This window comes from Coloeus monedula (genome assembly GCF_965178545.1).
Source record: "Coloeus monedula genome assembly, chromosome: 4".
NCBI lineage: Eukaryota > Metazoa > Chordata > Aves > Passeriformes > Corvidae > Coloeus > Coloeus monedula.
In genome coordinates, this window is record NC_138784.1 from 61,909,688 (window position 1) to 61,933,192 (window position 23,505).

The window sequence follows — 23,505 nt, forward strand, 5'->3', positions numbered from 1 at the left end:
CATTTTGCTCCCATTCTCCCCCTTTTGCTCCTCTCTCATCATAATACCTATAATTTCACATAAGTGAAGATCTCCCTTACAGAGAGGCTTCTACCTGTCCATTTCCTTCTACAAACCCAGGTTTTGCTGGGTTTAAATTCCTCTGTGCAGCTGAAGCAAGATTATGCCAGGCAGCAGCATACTTTTCTGACTTTAGTGCCAACATGAGAAAGCTGCTTGTTTAAAATCTTGCACAAAACCAAACATTCAGAAAATAGCTGATACCTCGAATTTTTGAGAAAGCTGACTGACACAACAAAACAGCCAAGCCATGTCATATTGCTGTACTTAATCATTAATTAGTCTAATGAACACTGAAACCCTACCAGATAGGATGAAGTTGTGACTCAAAGCAGCAGATGTGATTCTGGTCTGAAACCTCTGGGGAGTATCTGTGACAGCAACTGCAGCAGTCAGTCTGAAGAGCAGTGCCACAGAGGAAGAAATTTCTGCCATGGAGGAAGAGATTAGTCCTTGAACAGCAGTTAATTTGTTTCAGACAGAGAATTTTGCTGTTAGGAAAAGAAAATGTCTTTTATAAAACCAGAATAAATCCCCAAATGGGTTCTCTACAGAGAACATCTAGTTTAGAAAGGTGTCATAAACAGTGGTTGCTTATAAGCTCTTCATAATGTTATTTAGAGAGCACAAGAAGCAAGAAGCTAATGCACAGAACCTAAGACACGCTTACAAAAATAAAAATTTTAAAAGGTGTATGGCAAATACACTTCAATGTTCCAGTACACGATGCTTTACTGTGCAGCAAGCATGGAATCACTGCAAGATTATGTTGTTAGCAAAAAACTAAAGTTGATTTATTGAAAAGATTAGCTTTGATACTGCAAGAGAAGACAGAAGACAGACTGCCCAGGCCATTGACACTCATAAAGCTCTAGCCACTCTGTATGACCCTGCACATACCACCTGGAACACTACGAGACTCAGGGAGATCAAGAGCTGTACAGGAGCTGAACTACAATTTTTTCCCAAGATAATAGTCCAGATGAGTCTCTTGTCCGAGTTAGAAAAACGCAAAAGTATGAAATGTATCTCTGTGTGAATACTATCGTAATATGTACACTACAGGAAGCTAAAACGTGTCAAGGGCAGTAAATTGGAAGCCTGAGTTAGAAAACGTGTTAAAGATTCTTGCAAGCATATAGTGCAGGGTTTCAAAGTCATTATAAGAAGGACTAGAGGCAAGTAACATGTTCTTTGCAGGCATCTACTGGTTTCATATGTCCCTTGACTAAACAAGTTTCAGGAATAACATTTCCCCGGAAAAACAAAAAAAAAATTATTTTACTATATGGTCAATAGAATAAGCACAGCATTTAGAGCAACCTGCAAAAAAAAAAAAAAAAATCATCTTTTTCTTTACATAACCATTTGCTTCAGCATATCCTAAGAAGACATAGCAAAAACGAGGGCTCAAGTGTGGTCATGGCTGTCCAAGAGCTACTTGCCCAATTTTCAAAAAGCAAAAAACCTAGGCAGGGCTCTTAGATTCTGCTGAGAGGATGGGCAATTGAGCCAAGCTCCTAACCATAGAATTAATTTCTTTTATTGTCAGTACCTTTACAGGACATTTTAAAGCACTGTTCATCCCAGCTGTTTTTCTTCTTTCTGTACTTCCTTTTTAAAATTTCCCTCCCTAGCATTGCCTAGTCTTCCTCTAACACCAGTTGTCTGCAGTAGCATATTGCACTATTAAGGGAATTAAGATTTCCAAAACTGGGCAGAAGTCCACAATCTCAAACTGCTTACCCATATTTATTGCCTGGTTATGTGCATTTCTGCATTGAACAGTTTGCAGAGATGGTGGCATCATTTACATCTATGCAAGGAAAAGTCACTGGAGCTGCTCAAGCATAACTGAAGACACAGTAGGGCAGCAGAATCTTCTGCAGAAATGCTTAAAGAGGAGGTGACCAGACCAGAGTTTGCAAAGGAGAAGGAATTTGGCAATATGGGCATGTGTTTAAATTATTTTCTAGCTGTTTTAAATTAAAAAATATGATAAATCAATAAATAGTGAGATACAAACACCTGTGGAGATCTGACCAGTATCTTGCAGATCTTGCAGATGCTGTGTTCCAGGTCTCAGTGCAGTTAATTATGACACATATATATTTGGGGGGGGGGGGGGAGGGGGAGGGTGGTTTGGTTTTTTTCTTTAACTGTGATACATCCTGATTCTGTCTCTGCTCAGAATATGGCAGTGCTTGAGTTAGTTTACCACAATGTGACAAAAATCAAAAATTTGGGCTTTGCAGTAAGATATAAATATTTAAAATAGGACTATATGCCCTAAAAAATACAATGAGCTAAGCCTGACTAATTTTACTTACTCAAAACTCTAATAAAGCATGTAAGATAGAGAGGACTACTGTAATATATTTGACAATATTCAAACCACAAATGTGATAACACAATTATTATTTCTCTACTATTATATGAAATAGAAAAGGAAGAAAGATTACTTGGAATGAGTAGGTTTTTCCCTTGAGAGCTGTTCTATTTCACTAATAAGTCACTCTCCATTCCTACATGCACCAGAAAAAAATATGAGCTGTATCTTGTCTTTTATTTCCACTGTAAATTAGTGACATTATAGGCATGTGTGACAATCTGAAACAAAATTTAAACTTGGTTCTCAAATATTAAGATGGTTGAAAAACCTAAAATTCCTGGAATATGCCATCACTAACAAGCATAATTTACACTTCTCATTCTAATAAACTCCCCTTTCTTCCCTCATTCACGTGCAAATGGGACAGACCTGCTGGCTCAGTGCAGTGCTAAGATTTCTTTTAGTTTGTATCTCATCTGGACCAAATTCATCTATCATCTGTACTGCATTGTGGTTACACAGTTTCAGTTCTTACTTTCATTAAGGGCTCAAAGAAGGAGGTTTTAAAAGGTTACATTCAAAACTTTGTTTAAAAACAGCCAAATTGATCCAAGTTTTAGCGAGATCTTCTCTGATTCCTTTCATGCCAACATGTTCCTTACAGCACCAAAGTCCTTCAGGACTTTCCCCAGTACTTTCACCTGCTTCCCTCTCTCACCAATATGCAGGGGCAATAAATATTCCTTTAGTAACAGAAGGCTTTAGCTTTTGTCCACTTTTGTTTTCAAGAACCAATTTCAGTACTTTCATTTAAATCTATTCTTTAAAGAACCTGAAGTTGAAAACATTAAAGTTTAACTGCTCGTTTTCTCTTCTCCTTCCCCAGTCTATAAACATACAAGAGAAATTATATAACTGAGGAAGTAAGACGAAGGAGTAGATGAAGAAAGCCCAAATTGTCTTAACTGCTTGGTTTTGCTGTGCTTTTTTTTCCTCCCCTGGCTTCTAATAGGGCTCTCCCTGTTTCTTCTAAAAGAAAAGCCTCTTCCATTCATAACTGACCAAAAGATTCAAGTCTAAGTGAGAAAGGGGCCTCCAGCAAGCAGAAATTTTAATCAGCAGTCCAGTATATCCCTGTTCCACTTCTCCCTTATGAAACATATGAAATTTTGCTGATAATAATCCGGTCTCACATCCTTTTTCTTTTTCAAGATGTCTGTAAAACATGCTTTGGGCGAGTGCAGTATACAAGTTACTATTAAAAAGTAATAAAATATCACAAGAGGATTTTACTCTTTCATAAAAATGTTTCAAAATCATTCTCTGAAGTATTATTACCTCTCATAGACTTGTTAGAACTCTGGAGAAAAAAATCCCCTAACATTTTAAGCAGTCATAAGGGAGACCCCTCTCACCTGCAGAGGCTTAGAATCAACTCGTACCCCTCCAGCTCTGACACCACTGACTTCTGGAAGACACTCCAGGAAAGAACCAGCTCCTCCAAAAGATGAGAATTCAAGTGCTGTTTAGTTCCCCCATCCTGATATCCCCCTCCCTCCCTGGACTCTCCTCCTCACTGGCCTTACAGATATTATTCCTTCTCACCACACTGAGGAATTAAGAGTTTCATCAGTGATTTCTTATTTTCTTTTGATTTGGTGACTGTGCTTCATATCACACCTTCTGCATGGCCTATTTTCACCACAGCAATATCTTTGTTTTGCAGACTGCTCACAGTAACAAGGTCTGGATTAGCTTTTAGATGCCGCCATGTTTTATTTATGGTTCATTTCTGGACTATTTTCATTTATACCCAATCTTTGCAATGCACATAACCTTTCAACTTTTTTTTTTTTGGTGTCTCCAACTCTGTGGCACAAGGCATATTGACTAGCCTGCGGCAGCTTAACTCTTATTGACAGACTCCAAAGAATCCAATTTACAGAACCGGTTCCTACGCCCTTAAAGTAAAGGTGAATAAACAGATCTAAAGGGCATCATATCTCTTACTCTGCGTTTGAATGGCATCAGTAATGTATTTCACTAAGGTTGTTCATGTTGTTGTATCAGGCAGCACCTAACCAGGTGACCTTTTACACTTTAATTTTGTGTCTTCTCAAGATTGATTACATTGTGAGCTTTGAATTGTTTCACATTTCTGTATTCCTTGTCTTTCACCTAGGAAGAAGACACTTCCTTATTGCTACAAATACAGTCCAATATCTGAATAGTATGTGCCCTCTAGGTTTTCCAAAGGGAGCAAACCCACTACACAAAGCCCTCCCCTTACTATCCTATTGTGCTTCATAGAAAAAAAAAATTGGTAATTGATTGGTATCTGATTTCCTGCTAGGTCTCAAAATAAATGCTAGAGACAAAAATGTACAGTTCAACAGAATGATGCATATTAAACATTAACAGTTGCATAAAAAAGGAATTTTTACAAGATTATTAGAAATGTTTAACAGAAGAGAAACTGTTGAGACCAAACTGTGCTCCAGGAGCTGTTTAGGCAAATAACACATAAAACAAACAAGCCAGTGGTGCTATTTAGGGAACTTCCTCCAGCGATCATTCATGAATGATTTAAAAACAGCATCACTGCTCTGACTTAATTTCATTACTTGGCTTTACATATGAACAAACTGAATGAGATGCATTTATCCGACTTAACAGCTACACTGTGTATGTACTACATGTAAGGCAAAGCCATTTTCACACAATTCTTCCTGCATGGCCCTGCAGTGAAATTAACACTGGATTGGTGACCTGAAAGTTATTACCAAGGCAACAGATAGAAATCAAACAGTGGTATGACTTCACTACAGGCAAAAGAGAGAATAAAAATCAAAAGCAGAAAAATGTGGAAAAAATTCTATTAAATACACAAACACTTCAATAACATCAAGAGAAACATTAGAAAATACTGGTTCGAATATATTTCTTCTTTAAATAAATACTTTTATTTAACTTTTAACAATAAAAACTTTGTTTTTGAGTTACCTCCAAGTGGCAGTCCTTCTTTAAATATGCTTTCACAGCCTGAAGAACTATAGGAACAGATTTTATCACTCACCATTAAGAAAACCACAGTAAGGTAAAACAAGACAAAACAAAGAGTACAATCAGCAAGTCTGTGAGTTGATTTTCAATGTTTTAATACAAATGTCCAACCTTCTGACTGGTTTTCCACTGAAGATTTCATTCATGAAAAACTGGGGGTAAAGTTGTGCACTGGTGCACATCGTCCCTGCTGATCAGGCTACATTAAAAATAAAACATGTTCCAAATGAGAAGATAGATAGCAGGATTTCTAATAACGTAATTTGGTGTGTTAACTCCTATACAGCTCTTTCACTATGTGTTTTTGAACATGTTATAAAAATAAACATTGATTTCCAAATCAAGATATTACAAACCTTTGTATTATTAACAGTCAACACAAAACTTATAGGGAGTTTATTTCTGTGAAAGCATTACACTGAAAAATGCCAATTTATTAAAGGCCTTTAACTTGGGTTTTTGGTTTTTGGTTTTTTTTTTAATTTTAGTATCAGTTAATACACAGAAGAATCCTTTTTAATACATCTGCAACATTTTAAAAGTAATTAACCAAACCATCAGCAGATGGGTCCAGACTGTGGCAAATCATTTGCAGCTGTCACACCATGAGGTTTACTTTTATTCATGCTAGTCCATTCTTTAGTATATATTCTTCTAACCAATAACCCAAGATAGACCTCAAAAAAGACAGTAAATAAGAAAAATATTTCATGTGGTCATTCAACTTATTAATTTAAAGGTCCAGATTTGGGGGAAAAAACCCAACAAATAAAAAAAAACCCCAAACAACACAAAACTCCCACAACTAAGCAGATGTTCAGCATCTGACAAATAAGGAAAACACTAATACTTAAAATATTTATGAAATGAAAAAAAAAATCCAGTGCTTCAAAATAGAATGACAGCCTATAGTCAGGAGCCCATTACAATACCTCACATCAGCATCCCAAACCTGCCTCCTCTGCAATTTCAGGTTTTGTCATTGTTTATTTTTTAACCTGATGAAAAATATAATGCAAATAAACATCCACCTCCATATAATTTAATGGTTTTGGCAGTCTAGGATTTTTTAAGTTTTCCTAGGTTTTAGGTGGGAGCTGTGTTTAGTTTTCTACTTTTTTAACAATAAATGGACAGATTATGAGAATTATCAGAAGACGTGGGATATAAAAGTTTAATTTAAAGGAAATTAGTCTTCACTTTTAAACTTACTGCTATTGTATATCTACTAATTTCAACACCAAAACCCCCAACCATGTTGTTTTAATACTTTCTCTATTGTGTAACAGTTCAAGCAATTAGAAACTATGATTGTTTCCTACTTCCCTCATGACACTCAATCTAGTACCTCTAAGCACTGAACTATGTTCCCATAACCATTTTAGATTTTACTTTATTTCATCCCATTAGTCCCATTATAGAGCATCTTGAAATACTTCCTTGATCTTCCAATACTCAAGCCTTTAAAACTCTTATATCTGAATTACCTATCCTTTGATCTCCAACAGGTAGGACAAGGATGTACCTGTAAAAACCATCTTCCAAAAACTCTGGTTAGTTTGATCAACAAGGCAAGCAGCCTAAATAGGATGTATATTTTATAGCTTTAATCTAGTTAACTACTCCATCGTGATTCACTGCTTTGTTTTGCATCGTTTTTTTGCTTTTAAGTGGCATAAAGCTGTGATTTTCCTTTTCTATTTCAAAAGGAATAAGAACACAAAATGCACAGAGAAATGGCATTAGCAGTGAGAAGCTTCAGCCTGAGAGATAATCTTGAAGATTGATGTATGGCATTGGCTAAATAACCCAAATTTCAAGTTTTAATTTCTTTGGTTTATGATGAACTACAAATCTATACTTTTAAACTGTCTCTGATAAATTAACTTTTACACTATCAGGTCAGCACAACAGGAGAAAACAGCTTTGTTTTCTTATTTTATTTTTAAATGGAAATTTGTCATAGTGTGGATTTAGTGCTATTGACACTGACGCATAGGTGATTTGTTTTAAATACAGATATAGTTTCTTACCTGTATCCTAACTACCCTCTCACAATTATTTCAACTGATAAATTACAGCCTTTGGAGCTAAATCATTAAACCCCTAAGCTGTTCAGGGTTTTGTAGGCCACCCAATAAGCACACACAAGAATATTTAAGAAAAACACTTGAATTTTTTAACAAAAATTCTAAAACATGTGAGTTATCCTTAAAACACAGTAAACAATACATAAACTTTAGCCTTAAAAATGTTCAAGTTCACTGAACTGCTTTCTGGGGCCTACATCCATCTCAGTCACTCAGTCTTGCATTTCATTGGCTAAGTACAAAACCAAAACGAAGACTAAAGCCTAACTACTCCTCCTAGTTCTTGCACAGGTGTAGAGCCATATCAGATGCCCAGCAATATGACCCAGCTATTTTCTCTCCCCACTCCTCTCCATGACTCTGAATACCAAGTCACTACTACCTGCACCTGCATCCTGTCTGTGGAACAAAGAGCTGTTTCTTTTTTCTCAGACCTGCTGCAGTGTTCCTTAACCAACTGATTTTGTGTTGGCTTGTTTGGTTTTAATTCATGGATAAAGCTAGCATCCTGTCATCAACAGATTTATGTTTCAGCCACCTCCTAGCAGATTTACTAAGACACACTCCCCTTACTAGGTGGTATTCCCTTCCCACATCAGTATTTACTAATGACTGAGAAGAATGAACATCATCAGGGCAGGGACCAGAGAAACTGTGGCCAGGCTCCGCCCTGACCTGCACTGACTGGGAGGTGAAGGCAAACGCAGAGTGAAGGGAAAGGATTGGCTCTGCCAATTAACAGCTGCTGTAAATACTGCCCAGGGGTCTTGCTGAGAGCATGTGATGAAAGAGTTTCACATGTTTTGTTAACTACCCGACCACCATCTCAACAAGAACTGCTTCCACCCAGCCTAAGGCTCTGTACTTCAAGCCACACTTTCACCTCCAAATCTGAGTTTGGCCTTGGCCACAGTTCCAAAGACACTGCTTCTCTCTACAGACTGTGTGATAATTTTTCAAATTAATGGACAGATTTTCACAAACAAACCTAATTGTTCAGTTCAGATTTACCATTTTACTGGGGGGAAAAATAATTAAAATTTCATCATCATCATCATCTATGTTCCAGGCCTTGGAAAAAATACTGTATAAGCTGGTTTCTACACAATAAACCTGTATCCAATATGTACAACTTGGTGACCACCAGATGTTTGAAGTTGGGGTTTTTTTAATATATTTTATTTTCAATGCACTCTTTTAAAAGAAACAAGTTCAGCTGTGATAACAGTACACTGCCTATGGAAAAGTGGTTGCTGAACACACAAAATTTTCAAAAAACTGAGTTAGGGGGTTTAATTTTCCTTTTCAAGTACTATGAAACTGATACAGGCAGTTTCCATAAATTCTCATTCAGAATGTTTTACAGTGATTAATATGAAAGGATTTTGCTTATTAACTACAATTTATTCCTCTCAAGAGCTGTTACAAGTTAATCACATTATTTCTGTATAGCACATACAACAGAGACAGTGTAACAGGAGACTTGCCTCACCTACTGTGTTTGACTAGACTAGTCAAAATGTTTTGTTTGGTCCTGTTTAGTTGTTCTTCCAAAAATATCTGCAGTCTATATAAAAAGCACCTATATGCCACTGAAGTGTTTTACATGATGAGTTTGCACACAGTACTACCTAAAATATCTTGCAATATGAAGGAAGGCTAAAATGGTAAAATAAGGGGTCACTTCTCAAAAAAAAAGTTATTGAAAGATTTTATGAAAACCTAATAAAAAATCTCTAATGGATTATTATCTGAAAAGCAAATGGACATGGCAACACAGAGGTTAGTTTTGTTTTATTAAACATCTCCTAAAGCCTAAGAGGAAAATGTAAAAACTAAAAGTAAGATATAAACTGGACAGTTTACCCACAAGAAAATACTGAATGATGAAAACCTAACCAGGCAGCAACCTTAATGTTATGGAGTCATCAGAGAAATTAGACTTGTCAATTACCAAATCTTCTCAATTATCCTGACAATACTACAAAGTTTGTATCTGGAAAGAACATTAATGTAACAGTCCCACCTTCAGTCAGACTTAAAGCCCAGTTGGGTCTGAGAATACTCAAGAAAAACTGAGGCAACAAGTTACTGGCCATCCAAAAATAAATGCCACATGGCAGTCTGCTTGGGAGTTGCTGTGCCCAATTTGAATTTAAATCAAGAGTACAATAAAAAATATTCTCCTTCAGCAACTGCTGGGCAACTTGGATGACATTTAGCATTGTGTCAGCTTGGGGTTTTGTTTTGTTTGTTGGGGGGTTTTTGTTTGGTTGTTTTTTTTAAATACAGTATGCTACTTTCCAGATTTTGTTTTAAAATGCACAGCCAGAAAACACAATAGAAACCTATACAACATTAAAAGTCAATGCTTGAATACAAATCACAAGAAAAATGTGAATCACCATTACTTTTTGCCAGTGGAACTTCTGTTTACAGATCTCAACAACTATTTTCCAATATCCAAATCAACAACCAATGCTCTAGGAAAATCTCATTTCAATGACCAGCTTATTCATTACAAATCTGTCATAACCTGGAAACACATTCAGCCATTAATTATAGATCTCGATATGGCTGCTGATGCTGAAAGAGTAGAGAACGTTGCTACTTCTTGAGCTGTAATTCACAAAAGTAGGTACTTATTCAATGAGCTTCAAAAAACGAAAAGTTTATCTGCAGTCATATATGTCAGATATTGCCCTATGTTCCCTATTCAATATTTCATTTCAAAGAAGTTAAAGAACTGGAATTTAAAGACAAGTTTCTGAGTCTTGCCTTTCACCAGCCCTCTGGGGACTCAGTTGCACACCCATGTTAAGCAGAAGTACCAAGAGCTTGGTTCTGAGGCTACCGTGAGGTGCTCACGGGTTACAGCTCTGCAATTGCTGCACAACAGACCTGGAGATTAAACTTGCCAAGAAATGTGCTTTGCTTCCATTAAACTCCTGTCTAGCCTCTATTAAACTCCAGAAGTATCCTGGCTTCTTCTTAGTCCCACTCCTATTTTCTTTCATTCTCTCATTAACATTCAATACAATATTTTTTCACTTTTCATATTAATTGTTCTAATATTCTTAACCTATCTTCAAACCTTCAAGTTCTACTTGTTACATAACCTCCTCTTGTCCTCTTTTGTATTTTTCTTCTTTTATCCAGCTTCTTTTTTCTCTCTCATTATTCTGAGCTTTTTTCCTTCTCCATATAGTATTTTATTTCCCTCCCTATTTCTTGCCAGCTGAAAAAATATGCTTCTTTTTATCACCCTTTTTTTAGTTCTTTTATTTGCTTGCATAAATTAAAAAAGCAAGACTGTTAGAGCTCAAAAGCATCTGAGGAAAAATCCAAACCCCAATACATTTTATATGTGGATTCACTTAATTTTTAGGAGATGCAAAGATATCTCAGAAATACAAAACTATTTTATTAAATAGTAATAACAGATCATATACACCTGCAAATAACTTATCAAAACTGCTGAAGGCCATATGCTCTCCCTGTTGACATATTATACCACTTTCCTGTGGCAGAAAGATTTTTTAACACAATGTGAAAAGATAATGGCAAATTACAAAATCAGCACCACATCAAACTTAGTGTTTCAACTGCAGAACAAAGTATTTTGTTTGGCTTTCATCGAGTCCACTTAAAGTTTTGTGAGAGTAAGAATAATCAAGATGATACAGCTGTCTCTTCAGTCTTATCTCAGATTTATAGTCTTGAGGGCACAGGCAGTCCTTGAGAACAGACAACAAACCTCTCAAAGAGCAGCAGAATCTCCAGCGCAGGTCATACCACCTACGTGCAATTCTGACAAGACAATACTGAACTCCCTCCAATTATGGCTAAATTACTGCCTAGTATTCAAGATAACTTGAGATTTTTTCCAAAGCCTTCCTTCCCCATGTTTTGGAGGTCTTTTTACTGCCACGAGGCTGCACATTACTGGAAATGTTTTCAGAAGTCCTGTTCTGCAGAAACATGAGCATAGACATAAAGCATCCATTGATGGTTTTCACTATACAATGTGAAATAGTTCAAATCCTTGAAGTCCTCTCCTCTTCCTCCCAACCCCCCAAAAATGGAACATCTTCCTTTTTTAAACTTTTTTTTTTTCCCTAAGAAACTGATAGGAAAAATTAATTTCAAGTTTTATCTCAAAATGGTCCTCTTCCCCCAAGTTTTAACTATGGGCCACTTTGGGCTTGAAAATATCTTAACACCACTGTTTAAACCAAATTCTGGGATGTATTACTATTAAAAAGCTAACTTGTAGTAACTGCTCCCCTGGAATATAACTTCCTTCACAAGGCCTTTCTCCAGATTTGGGCTCCAAGCTTGAAACAGTGAGCTTCTGTTTTCGAGATGAGAAAACACTAGAATGATAAGAAACTGAGAAGTTAAACCATTTCAGACCTGCTCACACCAGTGTGAGAGATGCTTGTCTAAAATTGTATGACTTTATCTTTAACAGGTCAGTTAATCTGGCAAAAGCCAGGACAAAAAGGAAACATTTGATCTGCGTCAGGCACTCCATCAAACAGCAGCAATGCTCTCCATCAAACCCTTGTTCTTAGGGGAAAAGAAGGAATCAAAGCAATAGGTCACTGAGCTTTACTCCTTTGCTGACTAAATTTATCATGCTAAAATTTGTTCCTGTGACAGTCACAATCTCCTTAGCCTATTTTTACATTTTGCTTCTCTTTTAGATCCACCTCCTCAATGCAGAGGTTGCTCCACATACTGTTCTCACCAATTCAGTAACATCCTGTTCGTGATGAGTTTCTGGTTCCTCACAGCTGGATGTTATACACATACATGGCTGATTCAAATATGATGTGAAACTATTTCTGTGCAAAAACCAGATCAGTTTATTGCATAATGAGAAGGGCTGAGCACAGCCCTCAACAATTCTCACAATTCTTCTGGTTTTCCTTTCCCCATCTCCAACCACACATGAACTTCATTGCTCTCATTGGCTTCACCACTGATATCCAGTTTTTAACCAGAAAATTTATACCAGATTACTGAATTATTAAGCATGGAAGCTCTAGATTTTTATTGCCATCTCCATGTGTTTCTTGCAGGTAATTTTTGCTTTTTAGCATCTCTTCTTCTACTGGGTACACTCAGTGACTGTTTTTAGACCCCTGCAAAATTCCTCTAATACCCGTAATTTTGATTCAAGCTTTTCTTTTCTAAAATTGGCAAGTTACTCAGTAAAGCATACACAAATTGCAGAAGTATTAATTCATTCTACTATTGTGTTGTTCTTTATATTTTCATGTCCCTTTGCGATTTGGTTATGGGGGTTTAAATGAGCTTTTCAGACACACAAAAATGTACTCCGATGGCCTCACTTTCTTACAGTAAAACACAAGATTTAAAAAATTATTTTATAGCAGAAAGAGTGGAAAATCTCAAGACGTAAGATTATGGCAAGTCAGGGCCCATCATAGATGTTGCCATGTTGAGTTAACTGGCCAGAGGGCAACCAGAGGCTAAATTCTCTGCCACGGAAAGCCAGGCAACTGCAAGTTGGAGTCATCGGCCTCTTCTTCTATGGCCTAGAAAGGGCCAATAAACAAGGATTTACAGTAGCACCAAAGGCACAGTGAACATCCAGTGTTAAAATACTCTTCATGACTGTTTTTGAGAAACCACTGAAGGGAAGTCCACGCAATACTAGACCCTCCAACCATAACCAATGCCTGCTTGCCTGCCACAAGAGAACAGCAATCCCAGAATGACACAACTGAACATTATGAAGAGAAAACTAGTGCTTAGAGAGTAAATACAATCTGACAGCTCCTTAAGGTACCATCTGATTACAACATTAATAAGCAATCACCAACTTCTATATAAGCAAACCATCAACAGACAGCTGCTTATTTGTATTTGAAAAATGTCCTTTCACAGGAGAATGTTTGTCTTGCATACCTGATAACTAAAAATTTAGTTACACTGGAATATTAAAAGAGACTGGATCTTGCAAATGGTTTACAATCCAGTCCTTTAACAGCAGTGCCTTCATGTGTTTATTATAGGCATTTTATTATTTTAAAGCTAAGATTCAACCGTGTTTTATAGTTGTAATTCTGTCCTCCTACACATCCACAAGCAAATTAGGTCAATTCCAAACTATTTGTAAAACCTCCTACACACAAAGGAGTTTGAGATTTTAAAACATAGTAAGTTTAAAATAAACAAAGTCAACCTACCAGTGTCATAAGCCCTGTGAACTGTTAATTTTTCGTTCTAGCCTAATAAGCATCCTAAAGTAGTAAGAACCAAATTGTGAGAATGACTGTCCTTGGCCAGAGACTGCATGCACACCACATTTCATAACATTTTAATAATGTTTATTATGTAAGTTTCCCTAATTAACTTCTAAACTTATTTCTACATTTGGCATCTCTAACATCCTGTGGCAATGAGCTCCAATACGTAATTATGTGTTGCATGAAAAAATGCTTATTTTAAACCTACTGCTGGGTAAGAGCTAGGAGTCATCAAAAACGTGTTAGAAGAAATGATGAATAATCATGCCCTCCCCATCCTCTCCATAACATTAGTAGCTTTATATACCTCTTGGATTTCTTCTGACCTCATTTCTTTTCCAAGCTGCAGAGTTCTAATCATCCTGTTCAAACAGAGGTATCTCTTTCCCCACACATAACCTGGTTTGTTCTTATTAAATGAATGGACATCTGCAACTGTTTGTACTATTCCAGATTGGCCATGGATGTCGTCATGATGTTTGTACAGAACTACAATGCAACTGAAAGCACTCTTTTTTGAGTAGTAACAATTTAGACTGTCATGCATGTTAGTTACCCAGTTCCCTCCTGCAGGCATTATTGAATAACACTGTATAGTTAATGCACTTGCCATTCCACTGATTTGTTATCCTGCATTATCTTCCCACAACTCTTCATGTTCACAGATTTGGGGGATCTTTATATTGTGAATGCTGTATGAATACAAGCTGTTATTTTGTTACTTAGCCGCTTTCACAGATTTATTAAAGCGGCAAAGATCTTCATATAGATCCTTGTAGGAGTCTATTCTTGGTTTGTGATAACTGATCTTCTATTCTCATCCTTTTATTTTCCTATCTTAAATAGTTATATACCTGACAGGACTTCTCACTTACTTTTGTGACTGTATGATTCTTCCAGAAACTTTGGCTGCAGCCGTCATGGTTGCTTAGGATAGTTAGTTCATGTGGGATTTACAGCTCTAACATGACCATGAACTCACATCCAAGCTAGCTACCATCTGTATACAACAATCATGTTGGCTCTTCTTTGTTATTTTATATTCTACATATACATGTTCATTTTTCATATTTATAAACACACATCTTATTTGATTCTATGAAGTTTTAATTAATTTTTATAAAGACAGAAATAGAACTTTCTGGGCTGTAGCTTCATGTAAATTATGCTACATTTCCAAATTCAGTAATTATGTATGCAATTTACTCCAGACCTGTTGAGTGTATTTAGTAATTTAATAATATTTAGTAATTTTGAGTAATTTAGTATTTTTTCATTTTAATCAGCAAAGTTCTTCCCATAATACCTGAGCATCAAGCAGACCACCTGAGACATGTTAAGTAAGCTCTAGTGCAAAAAGCTTCATATACCCTCTATAATTAACACAAATGCAAAAAGAGTCTTTGTGAGATTTGGTGCTAAACACTTATCTCCTGCTAGTGTACTCTCAACATCTTGATCCCTACTGGGCCTGGAGACTACTGGGTCTGTTGTTTCTGATGTGTCTGAAGAATTTATCAAAGCTCTTTCTGGGCCTGTCTTCCAGCTTTCATACATAACTTACCGGGTTTGTGTCCAAGTGTCTCCCACATTGGGTTACAACTTCTACTTTATGAAGTCTTTGTTTACCTGTTACAGATTTCCCTCCTCTGCAGTTTAGTAATACTGAGTCTGGGGGACTTTTTCTTCCAGAATGACAGATGGTAGTGTTTACTCTAACATTTAATATGGTAGCTCTTGATACCACTAAAAGCCTTATCATTTTAGCTGCTCCTTTTAACAATTTCCTAAAAAGCATGCTCCCTTAGGCATAGTTTTCTCTGTAAAATGTTATGACAACATATTTTATATTTGCTCTTAAAACAATACGGCAACCATATTCATTATGATTAGTCCTGTAGGGCAGCCCAACAATAATTTCATCTTAAACAAGGTTCTGCACATTGCACATTTGTCAAGAGCTATTCCTGTTGTGAGCTGACAGCTTGTCAGAAAACACAATACATCATTCTTCACTTCCACATTTACTGAGTCTTCATACACATAACAAAACCATGTAAAAGCAGGAAATGTTTCTTCCTCAGCATCCTTTAGCACTTCACAGTAATGTTCCACCTCATTAACATGGTTAGTCTAACCCTCATCTTATTGTGATCTATTTGCACACAAATTCAAACCATAAATGTGCTTTCTTGTCCAGACATACACAGCTTTGACCATAAACCCTAACACAATAATGCATCTCGCAGAATACAGTTTGCATTCTCATGTCTATATAAATGTTTACCCCTATACTAACATCATCTTGTATCAATTTTCTGTGATGCCAAATGTGTCAACATCTGGATTTCAAACCAGCATTCCAGCTCTCAAACTCAATTTTTCATCCTTCAGACTTTGTCCAGAAGACCATCTATAACTGCTAATGGTCTAATTGATTTTTTTCTAACACTTTATAAAAAGAAGCAATTGGGAAATACATACATGACGGTGTTAATCCCTGACAGTTGTTGAAACATTTGCAGACCACAACCCACAATTAAGGCTCTTCGAGTTGGAGGGTATGTTAGCATTCTGCAGATCACAGGTCCAGCTTAAAAAAAAAACAAGACAACAACAAAAGAATACATAATAGTTCTTAAGTGATCGCTATCAAGACAATGTTGCCAGGCATAGCAGACTTTGCACCTTAGTTTCAAACAAACTTGGATAATTTCAATCATTTTTGAACAATTTGGTCATTTCAGTTCTGCTTTTCTGCACTGTACTACAAAGAGGATTTTCAGGAAGCCCAAGCAAAAAAATGAAACCAGTTTTCTACAGTATCTACTACTGGTGTCAAACGTACAGCTCTCCTTATATCATACTAACAGATTGCATATCAGCTGCAATTGAATGTACTCAAAAGTTACCACAAAATATCACTGTTGTTTCCTTTCTAAAAGCTTCCATTCTTATTGGAAGGTTATTTCAGAAATGCTACTACTCACTGCTCAGATCTGGATATTGGAGATAAAGTTTTCTCCTTAGTCTCCAAAAGATCTGATTTCCACAAATCAGTTGCAAGTGTGGGTACTTTGAAGGTACAGGATAGATCTACTCTGCACAGCTCTAAGACCAGCAGAGGGAGCAGAAATTAATTACATTTATTCCATACCTTTGGTAGCAATGGCATGAGGCTGCATTTAAGATGCAGAACACGGTTTATCAATGAAGAAAAAAACACACGAAAATTTCTGGCCAACAGAGAAAGTTTTATTCTCTAAGACTTTCAAAGTATCCTCTTAAAAAAAAAAAGGAATACAGAAAGCTATGGGATAATAGGCAAAAATTCAAAATCCATAACTCCAGTATTTACTTGAACTTGTCTCTGCCCAGAGTAGTGCTTTTAGCTCTTCTTCACCAGTATACTCTGGTGAAATTTCTATGCTTTATACATATTGTCACATCTAGTATACTCACTCAGAACATCTAATCACAATATGAATAAGCCAAAACAGTTGCCATCAAAGGAAAAAGAAAAAGAGAGAGGTAAAGAGGGTCTACATTTTTGTATTTTCAAAGTCTTTCCTGAACATACAGAAAATATTTTAAGTACTGATTCAGTAAAAAAGCCTATATGAGTCTGTTAGAAAAGCAATTCACATGCAGAATTTCAGCTTCAGAAAGCTGGCAAGCTATGAAGAGTTTCAAGAGTTGGACTCAAAAAGGGGGTTTACATAATATTCTCTTCATTGAAAGATAATCAGACCTGCCTAAGAAAAACCTATTTTCATTTAAAATTATGGTATTTCTAATTCATATCTCAATTGTATCATCATTTAACTTCATTTCTTTAATATTAATAGCAGAAAACAGCCTGACACATTTTCTAGCTGGTTTCCAAGTAACTCTAACATTCAGACAGTACACAGTCCCACATGTCCTGCCACTTAGCTACATCATTACTTTGAAAAGTCTCCAACGAAATCAAGTGACAGAAAAAGTCAATCCACAGATCTCGTAAGATAGTCTCAGGCAAGACACATGCCATCATTGGGCTGACAAGGGTTCCATACTCAAAGTCAGTGGAAAAACAACGAAGCCAGCACTTGCTGCTAGCTAGGAGGAGTCCAGAGCTCAAATTTCACAAATAAAAAAGTTTTACTAATAAATGTACCCACAAAGTTTAACTCTCAAACAACAGCCCTAAGGTTCTCAGACTCTGCGCTACACCTGAACATGGAGGCTTTGGACTTAAAAACCTTATCTGGCAACTGATTCTGCAGCATCTGCTGTAAAGCCAGGCTGCTAAACAGCTACAAGAGATCTTCTATTCTTCATAAATTTTGTATAAGGTCCTTAACTAAGTTCAAAATCTCTTTATCTTCAAGGGACATTTTAGACAACCTACATCTTGAAGTCCACTATCAATGATCCTGTTCATTGAATAAGCGGGAACTCTACAGCAGGGACTGTTAGGAAAGGAGGCCGAAATGTCCTAAGGAACTGATGCAAGGTTTTTAATAATTCCTGATCCACTCAGCTATTTGATAGAAGTTTATAAAACTTTATTCACAATATGGCATTGTACAAAACAATTGGGAATAAGGCACTAAATGAATAGTGAGAAATTAAAGCAGCTGTTCTCAGACAATGGTTTGCAACTCAGAAGGAGTCGTGACGTCTCAACAAAACTCCATCACACAAATCCGTTTGTGCATCTGAAGTGCAGCCATGCAGAAATCTTAAAACTACATAGTGAAATTTAGACCTTTATGTCAGAAATTTACACTTTAGACCTTTAGAACATTCAGTGAGCTAAATTCAGTAAGTACTTGGAGTTTTTCAGATTTCTGATTAATTGTATCAGAAAAGCTATGCTAAAAATTATCATACTCATTCAAGTCAGTGTTTAAAAAGTTTCACTCCAAATATGCACCACGGCAACCACCACATATCAATAGGCAAACACAAAATTAAAGGATTTTCTTTCATAAAATTCACAGCCTTCAGGTTTACAAACCAATAAACAGAATGAAAGAAATAAAGAAACTGCTAATCTCTATATTAAAGGAGCTTACAAACTCAACTAAAAAGCCCAAAGGACTTCGACTGTGAGCTGACTGGTTTTAAAACAGGAAATGAGTGTGAAACTTCTTATTAAAACTATCTAGCTCTGAAACTAGCTATACTATATTTGCATTTTCTTATCAGCAATCCTTCAATCCATATTGTTGAGTTAATACGTTAACATGTTCTTAAAAACAAACAACTCTAGCCAAAATATGGATTTTAAGAACAGAAAATTAGTTTAAAGCAAAAAATGAAAACCAAAACAAATTTTCAGAATTAAATACATTTTTCTTCTGAAAATAAATCTGAAAAATAAAATGGTACTTCAGTAGTTTCTGATAACCCTTAAATATGCTGTTAGTTATGACAATAGATAAACAATAAAAACCCTTACACCTTTAAAAAATGGAACAACTTAATTGCTCATAGAAGTAGAGGAAAACAGATAATTTAAACATACATCACAGAAAAAAAAAAATTTTGCAATTTTTACAAAGGACAAAAAAGGTATTTATCTCCAAAATGACAATTTTTTTCAGTGATACTTCTACCTTAATTTTTGTTGTTTTCTTCTTATCTAAGAGATTTAGACATATTCCTGCATCAGAATCACTTCATCTGAACTTGAAAAAACACCAATATGTTTGTTTTCCTTCTTCTAATCTATGAAAAAAAATTAAGTCAGAACCATGAGACCTCCTAATGTCTTGATGAATTTAATGAGAATAGATCTGGTTGGACTTTTTGTGCTGCTGTTTCTGATAATTACTTTAACTGAAGTAAATTTCTTTAACACAATGTTTACAAGGGTTCAAAACATGCTACAGTAAAGGGCAGCTGGAGCTTGCTCTATGCAAAATGACAACACAAGATAAAGAGCAATGGAAAAACAAGGATACTGCTGAAGGTGACATTACTTGAAGTGGTGATACACAAAGTGGATTGCTGTGATCCAAGTAGATATTTTGTAGCTTAATCTAAACTGTCTACCAAAATAGACATTCACCCTTATAAGCAAAAAGCAAAAATAGAATTTGGAAGTTTGGCTTCACATCCAAAAAAAAACTTACTAGGTTACACTGTGCTAAACAGGGGAGGAGAAGCTGTTCTTGTAAAAACATTACTTCTGAAAGTGAAACAGTTCTCCAAACATTACATTTTATGACTGGTTATCTGAAACTTTTAATGCCAGCTTCCTATATTTCGCAGTTATCCTTGTTACTAGGCATAACCCACAAGTTAGGCTCAGAAATTATTAATCACCTGATAAGGCATTTTGATTTTCATCTGTATGAGCAAAAGGGATTGTATGGCAATCATAGGAGCTTGGGTATGATCCACAACCAACTAAAAGATGAGCTAATTTTCAAAGGCAACATAACAGAACCCCTAGCTCTAAAAGGAGTATATAATGGAAGCTAAAAAGCAGAAAAATGGGTATTAATGAAGTCTTAATACCGCCTTCCAAAAATAAACTGCATTTACTTCTGGGAAAATGAAAATTTTGTAGGATAGACATAAAGCCAACCTAAAAATCCCACAGCAAATGAAGGCAGACATCTGGTGCTTGGAAAATTTGTGATTCCCCATCTCTCAAATTATTGGTAAAATAACTGGACAAATTTCACAGCCAGGAAACTATGGTTAGAGACTGGGCTCTGCCAAAGTCATTTGCAGGTTCAAACATTCTTTTGCCAGCTAATCTAGGTAACAGCTTGTAGCAACAGCTTAAAACCATATAGGGCTCCTGCCAGCAATTTGTGCTCTTGCGTAGAGGATTGTTTCCAAAAAGGCAGGTTTAGCCAAGCAACAGGACAGTCACTTATCAGTTTAGCATCAATTAATCTCAAGATTCAGATTAGTTTTCTGGATCTTTCTTGTTCTAATGCCCTCCCTTCCACTCAGATAAATCTTCAAGGAACTGGTCTTCAGCAGGGGCCAAAAAAAGAAAGTTTGGGCTGGTGATCTCAGTAACAGAGGACACCCATGGGAATCATTTCTGTTTTTCCTTTCCTTACAAAATGACAGCTTCTAGTACAGCTTTCTCTGCATCACCTGCAGAACTTTTCCTGCAGAATCTTCCTTCACCTAGGACTCCTCCCCTAAAGCACTACTATTTCCTGTGTATGAATAATGTACTAAAACAAGCATCCTTTTCCTCCCCTTGCCTATTATATTATTTTCTTAAAGTATCAACTTCATTCATTTTTCCTTTCTGTAAAATTTAACAAATCAAATGAAAATAGAATCAGCTTTAAGATCAAAACTGCATTATTATCCTGTGAAGATACAAAACAATTTTACTTAAGTACCATGCTCTTCCTCACCATCTTATAATGCTTCCAGTAACACTGGAAGAACTACTCCCAGCACTAGAAGAAACTTCCTACCTCATATAGTTTCTTAACCCTTTGAGAAAGTTTGAGATTTTTTTCCTTTTTTTTTTTACAGCACAGATCCCCATCACCCAAGAAGGAAAAATGACTGTCAGCTTGCCTAACAGCTGAGTCTTAGCATTTTTCAGCTTTCTACAGCAAAAACATCGAATGGTATGCATACAGACTGGAGCAAGTATTCATTGGGAACAGCCCTGCCAAGAAGGACTCTGGGATTCTCCTGGATGAAAAGCTGGATGTGACCTGGCAATACGTGCACACAGCCCAGAAAGCCAAAGGTGTCCCGGGCTGCATCCAAAGTAGCGCGGGCAGCAGGGAGAAGGAGGGGATTCTGCCTTTCTACTCTACCCTCATGAGACCCCACCTGAAGTGTTGTATCCAGCTCTGGGGTCCCCAGCACAAGACAAATACTGAAGCACAGCAGGTCCAAAGGAGCAGGATGGCACTAAGATGATCAGAGCTGGAGCACCTCTCCTGCAGACGGGCAAAGAGAGATGGGGTTGTTCAGCCTAGAGAAGAGACAACTCTGGGGAGATGTTATTGCAATCTTTCAGTATCTAAAAGCTTATAAAAAAAGAGGGAGAGGGATTTTTTGCATGAGCACATAGCGATAGGACTAGGAGGAATGGTTTTAAACTACAAGGGGAGACATTTAGATTAGATACTAGGAAGAAATATTTTACTGTGAGGGTGGTCAGACACTGGAATGGGGTGACCAGAGAAGCTGTGGATGTCCCATCCCTGGAAATGTGCAAGGCCAGGTTGGATGGGGCTTTGAGCAACCTGGTCTAGTGAAGATTCCCTGGCAGTGGCAGTGGGGTTGGAACTAAATGATCTTTAAAGCTCCTTCCAACTCAAACCATTCTATGATTCTATTCTAACCAGACAGCCTGCTCTAAAAGCAAATAAAAGCTAATTAGACATAACCACTTAGATTCTAGAGAATTAAGTAGTGCAAGGAGGTTTTCCATGCCTAGATGAACTGGAAGTGGGTTTTTATTTGCTCGGGAAACCTGGGTTTCAAATAAATGGTCTCTCCAAGAAATCTTTTTAATCCACACATTGTGAAAAGAAATCCTAATAAGATTTTTTTTGTTTTGACACCAAGTTGAGTTGGTCTTTGGGAGTTCTGAAAACAAAGACATTTTCTTTTATCTGTAAAAGGAAAAAAATTTTCTTTGATACCACATTCTTTGATATAAAGCTTTGGTGATGGAAAATCTATATGACTGAGAACTTGCACAAAGGCAGCAGCAGTTAATAACACCTCTGAATAGGACAAGAAGCAGCGGCAAGTAAGGAAGCAAAAAAAAAAGGAGTGCATTTTGGCTCAGTATGACTTGTTCTCTATAGAAAACAGAATTTGCTGTAATGAAGTCCTTTAAAACCAGAGAAACCACAACAAAACAGACAACAAAGAGTGGCCATTTACATGATGCCAGAGAGAGTTAAGTAGCCACAATGACCAACTAGAATCTCCACTGGGGAAAAGGGACCCCACAGTGATACCTTCAGACCTGTGGAGTCGGGGAATGAGCGAGGGGGAGGTTTCCCTGTTTCACTGACATGAAAACTGGGCTGGGGACAGAGAAAATCACAAAGAAATTGTGATTTCTTTCTAGCTGTGGAAAGTACCTTGGAAATAATGCAACAGGTACTAGGGCAGACTTGTGCATACCTGAAGCCTACAAATCAGTATTTTTTTTCAGGGCCTGCTCCAGAACTGCCTTACATAGGAAACAGTTACGTGACCCTCACTTAAAGCTGCAGAAAGCAGAGGAGGAAAGATAAGATGATGTAGGAGCATTACGCAGGCACAACCAAAATAAGCCAAGTGTTGCAACAGGCTGAAGAGCTTTCCACCCCTCTCTCTCATCAAGTAGTGAAGTGCAGAGCAGAACATTTAGCAATCTGGAATTAGAAGGCTTTTTTCTTTCATTTTAAGTTGAGGAAAGGGACTTAATGGAAAACAGCAGTCAAGGCAGTTTCAGGAGTGCTATTTTTTGGGGGTGTGTGTTGCTGCTGCTGTTCTTTTTCAATTAAAAGAGCACTAAAAAACCTGATGACTCAAGAGTTCCCTCCCAGTCGGTAGTCTACTCTCAAGCTGATCTTCCCAGCTGTTACTGTATTAACACCTATATAGATATTGTATTTTATTTTCTGGACAACACACTTCAAGCCTTACGTTTTTTGCAATTTGTTTCTGTCAAAAATCTTGGTTTAGTGGT

At 36.7% G+C, this 23,505-nt stretch overlaps 1 protein-coding gene across 1 annotated transcript in view; it reads right to left on the minus strand.

Moving 5' to 3' along the window:
* Nucleotides 1-23,505, minus strand: part of SLC2A13 (solute carrier family 2 member 13) — a 142,332-nt gene that overhangs the window by 58,751 nt on the left and 60,076 nt on the right. The window contains exon 4 of the mRNA XM_082279685.1: nt 16,311-16,419. Within this exon, the coding sequence (XP_082135811.1) occupies nt 16,311-16,419 (109 nt within the window). The remainder of the gene's footprint in view (nt 1-16,310; nt 16,420-23,505) is intronic.